Source organism: Zophobas morio, unplaced genomic scaffold, assembly GCF_036711695.1.
Source record: "Zophobas morio isolate AGI-343-1 ecotype UQ-CSIRO unplaced genomic scaffold, CSIRO_AGI_Zmor_V1 ptg000083l, whole genome shotgun sequence".
NCBI classification, from domain to species: domain Eukaryota; kingdom Metazoa; phylum Arthropoda; class Insecta; order Coleoptera; family Tenebrionidae; genus Zophobas; species Zophobas morio.
The window spans coordinates 324,633-341,995 of record NW_026972188.1 but is presented as its reverse complement, the minus strand read 5'-3'; the positions used below and the strand labels follow the sequence as shown (position 1 = coordinate 341,995).

Below are 17,363 nucleotides of genomic sequence, written 5' to 3'. Positions count from 1 at the left end.
CAGACTTTTGAACTTATCGAAAAGTTTAAATGAAACGAAAACAGACGAAGCCATGCGCATTCAAGAACTCGAGGATGAACTTATTAATATAAAAACTGTAAAAGCCTCATCGTTCGTTATTTATATATTAATAAAATAATAATAATCATAATAATAATAATAATAAAGAGAAGTGAATCTTCAACAAATGAATGTCAAAGTTGAAGGTTTAAATCAAAAAGTGGAGTTTTTGGAGGCCACTTCTTTAAAACTTTCGGAAGGTAGATAACTTTTATTATTATTATTATTATTATTATTATTATTATTATTATTATTATTATTATTATTATTATTATTATTATTATTATTATTATTATTATTATTATTATTATTATTATTATTTCTATTATTATTATTATTATTATTATTATTACTATTATTATTATAGAGTTGATGGCTTATAAAACGAAGTACGCGCAGGCCCTCGAAGAAGAAAAGAAAAATAAAGCCATATTAGTAACCAATACTAGTGAAGTTGCTCTGCTATCACGGAAACTTAGCCAGTTCACAATTCTTATTCTTATTCTTATTCTTATTGCTATTCTTATTATTACTAGCTCAAGTACAGAACTGAAAGCTGCGCTTTCCAAGCTGGAACAGCAGAACAATGTAAACTTTTTATTCATTATAATTTTATGTATATCCCCCTCATTTTTTTTAAAGACCCGAAAGTTCCTCGAGTCAAGCTTGTCTTCTTTGAAAAGCGAAAATGAAACGTTGAATATGAAAATAACAGAATTAGCAGCACAACTGGAAACTTTCGAAATGTTTTATTTCTTTTCTTCTCTACATGTTTATATTTTAATGGATATTTTGTATTTTTTTATTGCTTTCCTTCTTCACTATGTTTCATTATTGATATGTATATTTACTAAAAAGAATAAACTTTTTATTCTCTTTTTGTTTATATTTAATGAAATAGTTTATATTATTTATTTTACTGCCTTTCTTCTTCACTATTTTTCATAACTGATTTGTATTTCTTCATGTTGATAACTTTTTTTTTATTTAATATCTTTCATTTTTTTTACTTCTAATTTTTTTATAAACTAATGAGTCGAAAAACTTTTTTATTTCTTTTTTTTATGTAAAAGTTTTCGATAACTTTATAATTATGAATATCCATTTTTATATATATTTATGTAATTTTTTTATTTTTCACTTCCTATTATATTACATCAATATTACTACTATTGCATTCTTTATTTCACTACTTTCTATATATTAATAAGTTTAAGTTTGTTCATTAAACATTTTTTCGTAGAGAGCTTGCTAAGCAGAAGGAAGATAACTTATCACTGGCTACTCTCAGGGTAAGCCAATTTTTTATTGGCAGAGAGTTGTTTATATAATTTTTATTGGCTATGAATATCTGTAAAATAGCACGATTGGTAGTTATTTAGTTTTTTTTAATGAAAGGTCGAAGAAACTGCACAACTTAAAAAACTTGAAGCGCAATTGGAAGAGGCTAATCACGATGTGAGTCAATTAGAGTTCGAAAAACGGGAACTTGGTAGAACCCTCCAACTTGCCGAAGAAAATTGTATCGATTTAAAAGAAGAAGTATCAAATAAATTATTATTTTAATTTTTGATACTTTTTGAAAAACGCAATCAATAAATTTTTTTATTTTCTTTTTGAGGTCGAGCAACTGCAAGAAGAACTTCGAATCGAAAAAGAAATGGTTTCTTTCAAGACTAATCTCGCACATTTTCACTTCAACTGCATCATTTTATCCTTCCATGTACCAGATTGCGAACTCGGCCGTCGAACGCAAAAGTCTTTTACGGGAAGTCGACAAACTGAACGTTTCCTTGGGAGAGGCTTCCTTGCGGTTCTTGATATTTTTTCTGCGTCTTTCGATATTTTATTTTTTAATTTTTTGCTTGTTATTAAATATTTTTATTATTATATTTCTTTAACTTATAAACCTTTTATCAGTAGACTTCAAACTATGGAAGGGGAGAAGGAAAAACTTACGCGCCTCCTGCATATCACACAAGCGAAACTTGATCAGGCCGTGTCCAAGCTGGAAATGGTGGCGCTTCCGGCCTCTCGCAAGAAGTCTAACACTTCCGCCGTGAATAAGCGAGCGGTTCGCTGTCTGTATTGCCGCTCCCTCCAACCCGCCATCAACACGTGGCTTCCTCTATCAGATGAAAATGCTGGAAAACCAACGCCACGCAGAAATTGCGGCAAACAAGCGCTTATTGGAGGAAAATCAGCGACTCCAAAGTCTTATTGAGACCACCGCATTTGATAATGAAAAGTACGAGGCCACTTTACTGGAGGTATTTTGTTGGGCTCATTATTATCATTATCATTTATATTAGTATTATTAGCTGGAGGACCTGAAGAAAAAGAATGAAGAACTCCAGCAACTCGTGAACCACCTCAAAGCTTCGAAAGGGGCACAAAGTGGTTTGCAGGGTTACTTGCAGATTCTCAAACCCCCGCTCAAACGTGGCGTCTGGCGGACCGTGTATGTGATCGTGAGTGCGGAGGGAAAGAGGATGTATCTACACCACGAACAGCCGCGTGGCTCCTCCGATGAGCCTTTCGAGACAATTTCAATTGGGTACCACCCACAATCACGTGCAGCTTTCAAACTGTGATTTTTTATGTAAACAGCCACGTGTTTCATGCACGGGCAGTCACACCTGCGGAACTTCCGATGGCTAAGAAAGAGGAGATCGAGGCTATTTTTTGCATTGTGTACACGAAAGGCTCATCCAATCCGGCTCGGAGCGACTCGAGGTGTCACGTGTTACAGGACACGGGGAAGAGCTTTGAGAACTGCTCTTCCTGCAATGAAAGAATGCTTTTCAGTAAAGTTTTGAAGTGCAGAGGTCGTTAGCATTATAATTATTATTATTTATTATTACTATAATTCTAAAAGACTGCCTTCTAAAATGCCACGCAAACAACCCCACATGTGTGGCCACGCTAAAAAGGAAGCTGTGCTTCAACACGATGGACGCGCAATGTCTAAATTTTAAGACGAAATCTGTTCAAGAGAAGCATTTGTGGGTAGAAACGTTGAAGAAAATCAAAACGGAATCGTCGTTAAGTGATTCTTCCTTGCAAAAAAGTAATAGCACGCTGTCTCTCGGATCCATGGCTTCCTTTAGTAGTAAAAAGTCGATGGGGGAGTGATCTCCTTCACTTTTATATAAATTTTTATTATATTTTGGTTAGTAATTTAAATCTTTGATCTATAAAAATAAATATTTAGATTATAATAAATAAAACATTTCTTTTATTTGTTTATTGGAAGAAGTAAAGTATAACGCGGGGAGCGCAGTAACATATGAAACTGAAATAACTAAAAGTAACCTCTTATTCTGGTTAAGTAAAACATTTAATTAAAATACTAAACAAGAAAATAATTTTTGCCTACAATAAAGTAATTCAAGGCATCCGTGAGAACTTGACACGATAGTGACTTCTTTTTTGTAAGAAGCAGCTCGACAGGGCTATCCAGTTTTAACGTGCTTTCGTAGTAGTCAATAGTAGTTATTAAAATTAATTTAACAGTAGCAGTTTAAAAAGTCTACTTTGACACTTGTAAGTTTGTACTGATTTCTGTACAGCTTTCTTTTATGCAAAGGTTTAAATAACATAAATTGAAGAAAGGAGAAAAGACTGTCAAATTTATTGAGGGCGACTAACGCACCACGATACGAAATAATAAGGAAATGATCCCTTCCACAACTTTTTTTATTGCTTATTTTTAACTTCATGTGGCCTATTTCCTAAATATCAAGCTAAAGTTATTTAGCACTTCATTATAGCAATACCATTTACCTATTCACACGTAATATTTGTGTAAAAACAGTTTCCTTGTAAAAATTTTTGTTATAAAGAGGAGCTACCACTACCAGTAAGATCGCTCCCAAACTCCTGAAATTATTTAAAATTTACCAATCATAATGTAAGTATCTGTAATCTAGGGCTATAAATCGCCAGCGTTGGGAAACGTCGCTCTACCTACCTCCTGCCAGCCTTTTTTTAGGCTATCCCTTTGCGTGGATGGCGTGATGCTTTATATAAATTATGCTGCAGCCTGGGCAAAGGCTCTACATGTATACATATACATAGTGATTTGGATAAAAAGTTATTTCCATTTAGACTAATTTTTCCTGTAAGGGGGATTCGAGGCCTGCTGACTCAGTTGTACACCAGAAAAAATTATTTTAAACCTAAATTAGTTTAACTAGATCAAGGTGTTTAGTGCGACAACAATAATTTACTGTTTTTGTGGAGGTAGAGAGTTCTAATTCTTTGACTTAAACATATAGAAAAACAAAAAGTAGGGTGAAATTTTACTCAAACTATAATCAAATAAAACCATAGAAAAACCTCCACTAATAATAGCAATTGGAAACAGCAGTTAAAAGGGAAGAGAAAAGGTAGAGACAGACAAGTAAACTAAGGATAAACAGGGCGTATGATCTAAAATAGAAGCAAAACTTAGAAGCTAGGATATTGCAAAATTTAGAACGTGGAGCGCAAATTTTAAGTATCAATAACTAATTTATTAGTCCCTTAGCTCTTAACTTGTCCCTTTTAAAAATATAAGTCGCAAGCACAACTAATTATGTGGAGATAAAAAGCAACACGCCGGTTAAGAAAAACTTTGCGAGCATTTTTGTAGCTTACTAGAAATATACGACTACGCTCTATTAAGCGAGGTAGATTTATTAAATAGTTCAACGCTTTCTACACACTTGGGCTCTAACAGCCAGTCTACAAATATTACTGGATTCGATAACCAAAAACTTTAATAACGCCTTTTTCTCTACGCTAAAGCTAAATATTGCGGGTTCATGAAGTCGAACTAAAAACAAAAAAAGCGAAAAATCTAATTCGGGAGCTTTATATAATAAATTTGTTATGACGAAAAGCTAGTACTAAAGTTGCTACTCTAATCACGCAAGTATGAAAAAAAGCCTTCTTTTTTTCTTTTTTAACGTTTAGTTATTATAAAGTAATTTATTGTACGGTTGTTATACTGGCCTTACGGCCATCACGAGGGTTACTAGATTAAACATTATTTTTAAAAAGACAATAACTGCTAGAGTTAGTTAAAGCGGATAAGATTTTCATCTAATATTAATTTTTTTAACCAGGTAGAGATTTTAACACTTCGAAGTCTCTTAACTTTTCAACCGGCAATTAAGCAAGCACAAGAAAATACATAAAGAAAAAAAAAGAAACAAAAGGTTACGAAGTTTTACCAACGAAGGCTTGCTATGTAAATTTAATAACAACTAAAGTAAATATTATAGTGATCAACTCCTGAATTATGAAGCAGACAATTGTATGAAATTTTAATGTGAACTAAATTTTAAAACTATAAATTAAGATTTATGTTCTTCTTAAAGAAAATCCGTAATAACACATATTTGTGTCAAACAATTTCCAGTAGTGAATGTGCTTTGCTACTAGTATAGATAAACCAAGAGGGAATAGCAGAAAAATATCCCGTAACCTCTTCACTAAACAATCTTCCTTTATTTACTTTTTACTTTATTAAAGCAAAATATTACTGTTTCTATTTCCACGTTAGGCATAATAATATCATCGTTAACTTTATTCAAATTTTCCTTATATGCTTATGCGAATCCAAGAAGGATGAATTACTGGAATGTGGACAAGATCAGTGTCAAAAAATTCAATAAACTGCTCATTCATAAGTCGCAGCTATATATATATACAATAAATTAATAATAATAAAGTTGCGTTCCAACATTTGTTAAATTTTAGAGTTTAGAAGAGGAGAGCATCACACCAATAACATGGTCATAAGCGAGTTTACAAATTCAGTATCCGCGCCGCAGTGGCGCACTTTTATAAAAATTAATGGTGAGAATGAAGTCTTATGGAAATTCTGATATTAATTAATAGTTCTTATGCCCTTCCTTTCTTACAGAACATATTAAATTTATAATTTATAATTTATAAAGCCAGAAATCTATATAGATACCAATAGAAGAAAGCCATTATGAAAATATAAAAAAACTAAAGGACATATGTATGACTTGTTTCTTCACTGTAAACATTAGAACACTTCCGTAAAAACTTATTATAGAAAATGTTTTTTTACTATAATATCAAACCTTTGGACCAGCGAACCTCCTATATTCTTCAAATATACTGGTAAGATTCCAGCGCTGCAACTTTCTAAGGCATCCCACTAAAGTACCTGCGAAGAAAACTAAGTATTAATTAAGATATTTAATATTAAAAACTTAAAAAGTTAACAAATATTAAATAAAAAAACGTTGCAGACCAGTTCTGTGTCGTCCAAGGTTGCACATTATTATTAGAGGATAATTATCAGGTTGCAAAACAATTTGAATCTTTAGTAAAACAAATAAAGCTATTGCTATAAAACTTATTATATTTTATGATATACGGCATTTAGGACTACTTCCTCTGACATAGGCCATGAGCTTGTGTTATGAGAAGGATCTTCTGAAAGATGATGCAAACTAATGTCGTTGTCCTCAGCAAATATCAATCTCAAATTATATATTAAAAATAACACAAAGAAAACGGAAAAACAGCAAGCTACAATTCTTTTTTTGGTAGTTCTGTGGCTAAATAGATTATTTTTTTTAACTTTAACTTTTCAAGAAAGGGAAAATTAAGATTGTTAGGCTCCCCACTTCGATATAGATTTTCCTCCACCAAGCCAAAATTCTTATTATATATACACACATACTATGTGATAAGCAGAACGCTTTTGAACAGTAACACATAATAAGGCTAATATAGGAGTTGGTATGTAATACAAAATATTAAAACCAAGGGAGGTATGAGATTTTGGCACATCTGTTTTGAAGGTAAGGAAAAACCTTTTTCTTATATGCGAAGTACTCACCACCACGCCTTATGGAGCTCAAAAATATTACTTTTTGATTAGTGCACCCTGGCATGGCTAACATTAAGTTTTCAACCACTAGTTAGAAAGGCAATTGAACTAAAAAACCAATTAGCTTTAAAATAGAAAAAAAGGCACACCAATTATCAATTATGAATATTTTCTAGTTAAAATATTCATCTTAATGCAGCTTATGGCTCGCAGCAAACACTTAAGCTAATAAAAAGCACTTTTCAAAGAAAGAGAAAGGGAGTGAGCGAATTAAGTTATTTGTCTAAGTGTTCATTGTATTTATACTATCTACTTGTATTTCCAATAATGAAATGTATGTATTGTATAGTTAATTAAAGGTTTTATTCAAGTTTTCATTATAAATGTTTTTTTCTATTCAAAAGGATTTTACACTAACCTAATTAGGAGTCAGAGCGCCACTTAAAAGAGAGTTAGCCTTGAAGCAGGAACTAAAATAATTATTACTTTTTCTATGAGACCCCATTTAGTTTATGCCTGTAGAGCTATTTTCACGTGAAAATGGAAGCAACTCATTAAATTTTCTTCACTTCTATAAGCATTTTAGCCATAGGCGCAACATTCGAAATTTTAAAAGTACGCACAGAAAGAGCAGAATTCACACTTTATATATATAAGGTTAAATTTAGTTAGTTTGGTTTTTAAATAAAGTGAAGATTTTTTTTTTTTGCTGAATAATTTACGGGGTTTTAACTAAAGTCTGTCTACAAGGTTTTTTCTTCAAGACAGTATTTACGAGGTTTTCTTTGAAACCGAACTTATGCGATCCTCCTTTTAATTGCAAGACCGTAAATAATAAACAAGCAAGAGTAAAACACCCAGTCAAAACTACAGGCAAAAAAACAGCTAAAAGAGTAAAAAAAACCTTATATAATACTCTAAAACGATGTTTAAAGACACGGGACTAATTAAAACATTGCGTCCAATGAAAAATAAAACTTAGATATATCAACTATCAACTAAATTGTATGCTGTAAGTCCATATAGTTGACATTTTCATAGATAGATTTTTTTGTGAATATATCTGCTAAATTGTAATTTGAAGTTACAAATCCTATCATAGTTGTTCGAAAGTGTCTCATTTTTTAAGTTGTTTAGTTTGTTCGCCCTCCAGCTTGGTGTAAGATGTAAACTTAGCGATTAATACAGAATAAAGTAGATGAAAATTAATTAATCCATTTACAATGAGGTCCAAAACTAAGAAGGCGGTTCGGGCCTAATTATATACATATTACAAAGTTATCTTTATTTTAAAGCTGCGTAATTTGATAGTAGTAAAATGGGTACCCCCAAGTAAAAGATTTACTCGAGTCCATACTTAGATTTATTTAAAATCTCGCTGTCTATACTGTTCTGGTAGGGAATGTAGGATACGTAAAAATACATAGATATTTAATGTATGATAAATGAATAGACAACTTACATAATATATTCATTAATCAGGCTGCCCCTTTCATCGCAGCTTGATCCACCCTGGAAACAAATAGGAAAAAAAATTAGATATTCTGCTGGGGCTCTGTCTTTTTTTTATACTTAACTGACATGCTTAATCGGGGGTCAATAGGAGCTAAATAATTTATTTTTCATTTGCGATGATATGAGGGATGGTAAAAACTAAGGGGCTAACATTGACAAAACATAAAACCCACTGTGGCCCTTGAGTCAAAATTATCAACCCATAATACATCGCAACTAACAATCATTTAGTATTAAGAGAAACTGACCATATTTGTTTACATCCCTAAACTTAAAACATTCAATGTTGTAGAGTTGATGTTATATTTACAAAATTATTTAAGTTTCAGATAGACCAGGATGACGTGCTACTCGAGAACCCAAATAGTTGTCAAGTTTCTGATAGGTAATAAAATTTTTCTGTAATGCTTTGGCGCAACTGCTGTGTCGACGTTCTTTCAATTTTTTTAATTTATAAGGATTCAGCTCATTTAAAAAAAAAATTAAAGTATTTCTAGATACACGCTAAGGGCTTTTCGAATTTAAATTTAAATTTTGGCGAGGACGTGCTTAGTTACGCCACCATGAAAGACGAAAAAGAGAGTTCCGTCGGTAGAAATCGAACTATGCGTACCAATGCTTTTAACCACTGAGCTACGACGACAACTCACCATTCTGGTATGATGGTTATCTACCTATCTAATCTGTTAGACTAATCTTGGGTCCCCTTAAGATTAACCGCGACAGAGCGCGTGCTTATAACGAACTAGAATCTGAGGACGAGAATAAAAACGCGGTCATCAAAAGATCGAAAAAGAGAGTTGCGTCGGCGAAAACTGTACCACGAGCTTGAGTATGCCCATCAATGCTCTTAACCACTGAGTTACGACGATAGTCCCAGTTCCGGTAAGATGTATTTACTTAAATTTAGTCTGTTACATTCAACGACTCAACAACTCACATTTAGTTAAATGTTGAGGCTTTCAAGTTTAAATAAATTTCGGGCGTCATATTTCTCGATGTTGAAAAAGCCTTTGTATACTAAATGCTTGAGAGCCTCCTACACAAAGACGTTCCATCGGCTACAACATTAACGGGTTCCTAAATGCGCACCACTCTCATGTGTTACCGCCGAGCGGCGGAACAACGAGACGTCCAATCCTTACAAAGCGACTCTGCCGCCATGCACCGCCAGACTAGCATTGTGATGGTAGCACCTACAACGCTAATTAAGAACAGCTGCAACGAGTAAAAAGTAACCTAGAGAAACACTGCGCTATCTTAGTCGCTTTTATCGAAGGGTACATGATGCTACAAAAAAAATACTTGAGCGTTATCATTGATGCTCGCAACTAATGGCGCTCATAGTTTAAAGCGATGAACTACGCGCTCTGCCACGGTTGTGTGCATAATGAGTGATGTCCTCCCTCAACAAACTGCGCCTATATGGTGAGCGTGCACCTTATTTCGGCTTGCGCTTTCTTTACTTGGTCGTGCGACAAATTATCAAAGCTACAATCTTTAAAGACACTAATAAACAAACTCTTACGGCTTACGAGTGCCTTATATCGTGCGCAAGAACACCTTGCACAACGGAGGTAAGGAGTTACATTAAAAGCCTTGCTTTCGGAATTAATATGAATACAAACTGCTTAAGCACTTACATAAAACTTTAAAATGGGCTAAAGCTCCAAACGGTTCTAAAGGAGCTTTTACCAGTAATGCTCAAGGAGGTTAGTCGAGTCTAACAAGTGAAGAACAACGCGCAGTTACTCTGAACCTCAAAAAAAATAAAAATAATCCCGAATTTCCCAACCCTCGAAAATTGAAAAAAAAAATTAGTTAAAAAAAACTATATGCAATAAACCCCCTAAAAGAAATGATTGCTCTTCTCCCCCTCTTCATTTTTCTATAACTTTATCAGCACCAGGTTTTAACCTGACCTTTTTTTTTCTCATTTTTTAGATCGCAATATTTTTTCTAAATCCCTTTGGATCTTACTCTACGTCCTATTTAGATCACTCCCTCCGATTAAAATTTCGTTTTAAGCTTTTAGGCTCTTTTAATAATACACAGGCTTTCTAATGGTTAAGCTCCCAACAAATTATCATGTAGACAGTTACTAACAATACTTTGTTCGGCCCTATAGACCAAAACATTATATTAAACTTGCTCTCTAGATAATAAAGCTAAAACTTCTTTACAGCCTATAGACTGAAAAAATGCCACAAAAAAACTAAAGATCGAAATCTCGTTTTTATTGAGTTCAAAGGATATATATAATATATGCAATTTTAAAATAATCTTGACAGATTAAATCTACCAATTAAAGTTAATATAAAAAATGCAAACAGCATACCCTCAGTTGCGTGGAAAGTATCCCTTTTTTTTTTCTATTTTTGTTTTTAACTGCGCACTGTAATTGGGATCATATAATCAACACTCTCCTTCTCTACGTCTTTTTCGACTCCACATTTCCAAAATTTTCTTTGTCTACTACTAAACTCTTAAGTTTTCATATAACCTTACTTATCTCTTTCTCAACTTCTTACACAACTCCATACTTCCCTCTCTTCGTTAATTTATTTGTTTACCGTTAAACTTTAGTTATCCTCCCTTGAGTTAAATAAAACATTTTTTACTTTTGCAGAACTATCCAGATTTATATATACAATAACATTAATTGCAAGGACACTACTAATGGATGGCTCCCAATTTCGACTATGGCTTATTGATATTAAAGTAGCATTGGTAACTCAAGGGACCCAAGATCCTTTTTTACCACACGAAAAAATTGTAGAACCACAAGTTACTTTACATGAAAAATTTAAAAGGATAGCACATGGTATACAAGTTATGATGAATAGCCATCACAGAGACGTAATATCTAAGATAGATAAACTGAAAGTTAGTGAACTGGAACGAGCCATACAAAACGACAAAGACACTTTCGGCAGAAAGTCACTGGTATCATTTATGAAAAAGTAGATGAACTTTGCAACCTTACGAAATGGGACGACAAATTCTTCAGCGATTCGCAAATTGTTTAGAACATATTTCAAATCAAATAGAAAAACAATGCACCGTTGAAAAATTAACACCTCAGATAAAAGAAGTAACTAATTCATTTAAAATTAAAGCCCTTACGCATCGAGTAGGAGAGGGATTCGATATGTAGAACAGTATTACTGTAATAATCCTATTTCGCTTGATTATAGATATGCACAGCGGAAACTAGACGTAATATAGAGGACGGATCTAAATTAACTCTTTCAATACCACTAGTAAAACAAAATTTTACATAGGGCAATCCTTTTTTAATAATAGGGAAACAAGAAACTTTGAATGCAAGGGCTGTGATGGACCTCACTTAAGATCCCAGTGCACTCACATCAGAGAAACCTATTCATTTTGCCGAACTATAGCTCACCTTGGAAAGACTTGCCTAAATAGATTATCGAAAAATAACACCACTAAGGTCTATTGGAAAGGATATATCGCCGGAAGCTAAGTGATAGTTGTTACTGTTGTTTATCCTCACTTTATCAAAGATAGAGGGCTTGTAACTGTTGTAAAGTATGATAAAAATGTAATTAATACAATAAACGACCTTCTATAGATTGTAAAACAAGCTATTTAAATTGGCTTGATAATGGCAAAGCTATCTTCGATACTAATTTAAACATAACCTAATTTCTGTTGGTAAATTATAAGAAAAAGGTTATAACGTCCACTTTCATAAAAATAAGATATACATTAAAAAAACGACTGCATTATTGCTCAGGGGACAAAATAAAAATCTAGTCTTTATTCTGGTTCCAGCATTTACATTGGCATTTACTCTATGTTTGCTACAAATAACAAAGAGGCGTATGATATAGTCCCTAAAGAGCACTACAAACACAGTCACACCAGTTATCACTACCTTAAAAAAAATTTGTCCAAAAATATCATTTTTTATAAATGGCTATTGTGAAATTTTTAAAGTGTAAATTGAAAATAAAAAAGGTCAATAAAAAGAGCGAAACCCACGATTAACGAAAATCTGAACAATTTACATTGACACTAGGTACTGGGGTATTCCCTCTTATGATGACTACAGATACGTAATTGTCGCCACCGACGCAAAGTCCAAAAGTATTATAACATTATTCGCCAAAAATAAATTTGAGATCAAGCATTTACTAACTCAATGGCTTAAACAGAACAATAAATATATAAAAAATCTAAAAATAAATGGTAAACATCCACCGCAGTCATAGAGAAAATAAGAACGGGTGAAGGAAGTGAATTTATAAATAACAGACAGCTTCAAGACGTTTAACAAGAGAGTATTAAACTATCTACGGCCCCTAAAGACGCACCACAATATATGTTGAACGAGAGAAGCATACAAACACCATCAAATATAACCAGATGCATATTAAAACAGTAAAAGCTTCCGATAAATTACTGGAGTGAAACTCTCCGGGATGCAACATTTATTTTTAATAACATTCCTAAAAAGAACAAACAACTTTCTCCAAACGAAATCTTTGGCTTTGCATCCTAGGAAACCAAATCGTACAAGCCGTTAGGTTGTAAAGTTCTTTTTTTTATAACCCCATTATAAAAAGGAAATCTCAAGACCGTGCTTGAGAATTTATTCTTCTTCCAAAACCCTTTGACTCAACAAAAGATGAATATAATATATTAAACGCAAGAACTGGCAAGATTGTAAGATCCAGAGACATAAAATGCTTCTAAGATTTATTTCCTTATAATCCTGCATATAATATAATGATGAACCCTAACATGCAATTGAACATATCCTCCTACTCAGCTCAAAATTAACATAGAAACCCATTTTTCCACCCACCCTCCCCTCAGATACCACAAAACTAAAATACGGATACTGAAAATGAAAATCAAGGTAACATATATGAGCAACCTTATAGTCACACAACGACTCACAAAAATCTCTATCTTCCTCTCCAAAAACCGTTCCACTCAAATATACATCCCATATGCTACACCAACACCTACTTACTGAAATGAAAATCTAGCCACTACTTGAACAACTCACAAAAACAAACCCCCCACGACTCAACTCGAAATAATGCATTGATAAAAACGGCGAATATTCTACCACAAAATTTTTTAGAAAATCCCAGTAAACAACTGTTACCAATTGTAAGTACGCAAGACAACTCATCTTTAAGAGAATTAACCATGTAATCTACTTAAAGATCCCGAAAATTCCCATCTTTAATGAGCAACACACACATTCAGTGAAGTCGCATCACTAACAAGCAACAAACCTAAAAAAATAATTTCAACTTAAAAAAGAATATCTAAAAACCCTATAATAAAAGATCTTTCACAACTAAATCTTACGATCTCTCTCAAATAAAATGACTATATCTCTAGATAAAAACACGCCCTACAGTATATTTGATGAACAACAAAGCATTTCAATAAAAGAAATTTAGAAAATAATAACCTTCAAACTACGAAGAACAAAACACATCAATGCTTACAACGCCTAACTATATAATCTACAAAGAAGCTATGAATCCAGAAAATAAAGACCACTACAAAATTGCAGCCACGAACGAACTGGTAGCACTGATGATTACTGATGGATTTTTTTTGAAATTATTGACTTAATACCATACCCGATAAAAAAGTTATAACGACCACATGGAGACGACACATAAAAACTAAAAAGCTTTATATAGACTCACAGAAAGAGAGTTTCGACAATACCTAACGTTGGTATCAAGAAATATTCTTCTGTTCTCTCAAAATCATTTTTCGATTACTTCTTGGTATATCAAAAATTTTAAGAATGCCCATCCACACCACTGATATAACACCAAACTTCTTATCTACACAACTAAATATACCAGATTATATTTACATACCACAAGGTTTGTACCTAATCATAGAAAAAGTAGACTTCTTACAGAGAAAACTTTTAGTAAATCACTATAACAAAAAAAGAAAGTGCGTCTTAAATATCAATGTGACTCTTTATGGCTTGAAGGAAAATGCAAGACTCCTTTACAAGCTCTCTCCAACAGACTAAAAAAATATGGCTACCACCAAAACAAAACTGACCAGTGTATTTTTTACTAAAATAACTGTGACCCTCTCACAGGTATAAATATATTCACGACTGTAATATTATTGGAGACCAAATCACACGTATAGAACATCTTAAAAAAGAGTACAGTATAAAAGAAAGTAACCTAATTAACAGGATCCTTGGAATCGATATAAAAAATGATAACAACTTATCAAAACTATACAAAAATATATCTTAAAACTTAAAAATACACCTCTACCTACTAACACAACTTAAGCCCCCGATAGAAGGGAGTACTAATGAATATTACTACAGTCTAGTGGGGTTCATTACGTAATATTGCTGATAACGCTAGATCCCATATGCGACCTTCTATACTAAGCCGATTTCTACATTATAATAATGAACATATGAAACTTGCATTGAGAACATTGAACTACCTTTATGACACGAAAAATCTCTCTTTATTTATAAAACACATAAAATTTACAGTAAACATAATACTAATTGAATGCTACTGTAACCCTTCGTGGGCAGACAATTATGACTACAAAACCACAATGGGTCATATAATTCTTCTGAACGGGTGTACAATGGTCTTCAAATATAAACAAATCCAAGATAAACCAAGTGGTCTTATGAGGCAGAATACAATGCGTTGAGCAGGGCCGTATCTAACACTATTGCCTTAAAAAATATAATTAGAGAATTTTTTCCGAACCATATAATAAAAGTAAAATTTTACACTGACAATATGTGAAAGATATAGCAAAAGGGGATGCACCACATAAGAGGATTCGACGCATTGATATTGCTTATCATTACGTCAAGTATGTATTACAGACGAAGAACTTTTCTGTTGGAACGTACCTTCGATCACAACTAAGTAGACATATTACAAAACACTCTCCAATCAAAAACTCGACTGTCTGTTAAAAATCCCCTGTTATTAAGATATAATAATATGGGGTTGTAACAAGTAAGGAACAGTGAGTTACTACTCTGAACCTCTCAAAAGAAAATTAAGAAAAACCCTCGAACTTTGAAAAAAAAATTAATTAAAAAAGAAACTACAAACATGTAATAAACCCCCTATAATAAATGACTTCCGCCCTCCGATTGGGAGCCCTCCTTGGGAGTGCCTCTTCTGCTGTTTTGAGCGGGGACTTAATTGCAAGCGCTCTACATGGAACAGTCTAACCGATAACACGAACGACCACTCCCTTGAGGCCAGTGCTGATGTGTACGGGCTGTGCGTGCTAGGTCCCCAGCAACCAACGCACTTGGCGACTACAGGCACAATGGACTTAATGGATGTTGCCTCACGTAAGGATATACATCTAGCTACGGCAATTTGAAGTGCTCTACAAGCTGTCCTCCATTCACCGCCCAGTTATTCTCGATTTAGGGGATGAGAAGGAGGCACATCAAAGATCATTACCAGTATTTTTACCGACTAGGACGAATATGCTGATATATTAGAAACCACGCTGTAGCCGTGTCCGTCATTACCATCCACGTCCGCCCTGCTAAATGATGCTGTTGCTTTGTTGGGAAACCTGACTGAACTTGGCTTACACTACTGCCGCGACAAGTAACGCGCCACCCCGATCGCCTGCCTGACGTACTAAAGGCACTTATCTGCCAACGTCGACGCCTTATTCGAGTAGCCTTGTTATCGCAGAGCACCGAAGACAAACTTGCGCTTAATCGACTTCAAAGGTGCATTAGATAAAAGCGAATGACCCTTTTACCAATAAATGGGAGAGCAACCTGTATCGTATATCAGAATCAGGCAGCAGCAGTCATTCCTCCTACTGGAAATTTGTTAAAAATATCAAAAATAGAAAGCGTACACCACTGCCGCCCCTTCGTGAAGGAAATATAGCGGCCGAGAATGATGGTCATAAAGCTACCCTATTCGCCGATGTTTTTGATATCCAAAACACTTGCTATCTGCTCACTATACTGCTAATGAAGCGTTCCCTCAGCTACGCTTACCCCTCGTTAACTACGACCACTTAATCTCGTTAATGTCAGCAAGGTGCAAGCAATTGTCGAAGCGCTACCTAAACGAAAACTGCCGGCCCCCGATGGTATCACTAATGAGATGCTGAAGAAAATACCATTAATAGCTATGCACTATCTTTACCTCCTTATGAAATCTTCGATGCTCCTTAGCATCTTTCCGATTCGAAGGAAAACGGCGATCGCTGTGATACTACCAAAGACACAAACCGGAATCAGAATTTAGCAAGTACAGGCCCATCAGTCTACTGTTAATGGCCGGTAAAGTTGGTGATGCCGTTTTCTTGCGCCGTCTTAAAGAGGTCGTTGACGCTCGGAAAGCTTTACCGGAGTTTTAGTTTGGATTTCGGCCAAGGCACTCAACGTCTCAGAAGCTCCTACGCTTAACTGAATGAACCACTCGCGCTTTTAACTATAAGAAGGCAAGAGGCGATGTCTTCCTTGACGTTGAAAAAGCATATAATCCAGTTTGGCATGAAGGTCTGCTGCATAAACTGCTCTTGTTATTCGTCCCTCATGGCCTTTGTAACGTGCTGAAATCATGTCTGAATGGTCACGTCTTCATTGCGCGCGCGAGAGATAACCGGACACCGCTTCTGTCTCTGACAGTAGGGGCCACTCAGAGATCACTTCTCTCGCCCCTATTATTTGCAATTTACTGAGCGACGTGCCCTTGCCGTCCGTCCCACAAACAAGAATTGTCTACGCTGATGATACGACCGTATAGTCCTCTTCGAAGCTCCTCGCCTTGCTATGCAAGCATCTACAGCGCTAACTTGACGCCCTTGCTGTCTGGCGCCGTGATTGGAAGGTTACTAAAATTGTGATGAAGTGCAAAGCTATATTAATTTA

General features: G+C 34.3%; 2 protein-coding genes across 3 annotated transcripts; one reads left to right on the top strand and one right to left on the bottom strand.

Annotated features, from left to right (window-relative positions):
- The first annotated feature begins 31 nt into the window (after positions 1-31).
- Positions 32-3,195, top strand: LOC135144124 (rho-associated protein kinase 1-like). The gene is made up of 14 exons (XM_064076117.1): positions 32-111; positions 169-260; positions 428-542; positions 597-648; positions 703-806; positions 1,304-1,352; positions 1,459-1,602; positions 1,682-1,723; positions 1,791-1,873; positions 1,984-2,134; positions 2,196-2,330; positions 2,382-2,617; positions 2,671-2,888; positions 2,939-3,195. The coding sequence occupies exons 1-14, from the start codon at positions 53-55 to the stop codon at positions 3,193-3,195; spliced, it is 1,737 nt and encodes a 578-aa protein (XP_063932187.1). The 5' UTR covers positions 32-52.
- A 2,435-nt stretch (positions 3,196-5,630) lies between these two features.
- LOC135144140 (probable tyrosine-protein phosphatase DG1060) lies at positions 5,631-6,901 on the bottom strand. 2 transcript variants are annotated; one of them, XM_064076134.1, is made up of 6 exons: positions 6,853-6,901; positions 6,620-6,747; positions 6,461-6,566; positions 6,335-6,404; positions 6,162-6,247; positions 5,631-5,745 (listed from the first exon to the last, which is right to left on the bottom strand). In XM_064076134.1, exons 1-6 carry the CDS (start codon positions 6,877-6,879, stop codon positions 5,650-5,652), a joined length of 513 nt encoding a protein of 170 aa, XP_063932204.1. In that variant the 5' UTR covers positions 6,880-6,901; the 3' UTR covers positions 5,631-5,649. The 2 variants fall into 2 exon arrangements, with proteins under 2 accessions (XP_063932204.1, XP_063932205.1); XM_064076135.1 differs by lacking the exon at positions 5,631-5,745 and adding an exon at positions 5,767-5,889.
- Between the last annotated feature and the right edge of the window lie 10,462 nt (positions 6,902-17,363).

Excerpts from the sequence above, each read along its gene's own strand:
- LOC135144124 (XM_064076117.1), top strand. The coding sequence starts at position 53 with ATGCGCATTCAAGAACTCGAGGATGAACTTATTAATATAAAAACTGTA. Across the intron at positions 112-168 it reads AAAACTGTAAAAGCCTCATC|AGAAGTGAATCTTCAACAAA; the intron begins GTTCGTTATTTA and ends ATAATAATAAAG. Across the intron at positions 2,889-2,938 it reads TAAAGTTTTGAAGTGCAGAG|ACTGCCTTCTAAAATGCCAC; the intron begins GTCGTTAGCATT and ends TAATTCTAAAAG.
- LOC135144140 (XM_064076134.1), bottom strand. The coding sequence starts at position 6,879 with ATGTGCCAAAATCTCATACCTCCCTTG. Across the intron at positions 6,748-6,852 it reads AAAATCTCATACCTCCCTTG|AATTTTGGCTTGGTGGAGGA; the intron begins GTTTTAATATTT and ends ATATATAATAAG. Across the intron at positions 6,248-6,334 it reads CCTTGGACGACACAGAACTG|GTACTTTAGTGGGATGCCTT; the intron begins GTCTGCAACGTT and ends TTTTCTTCGCAG.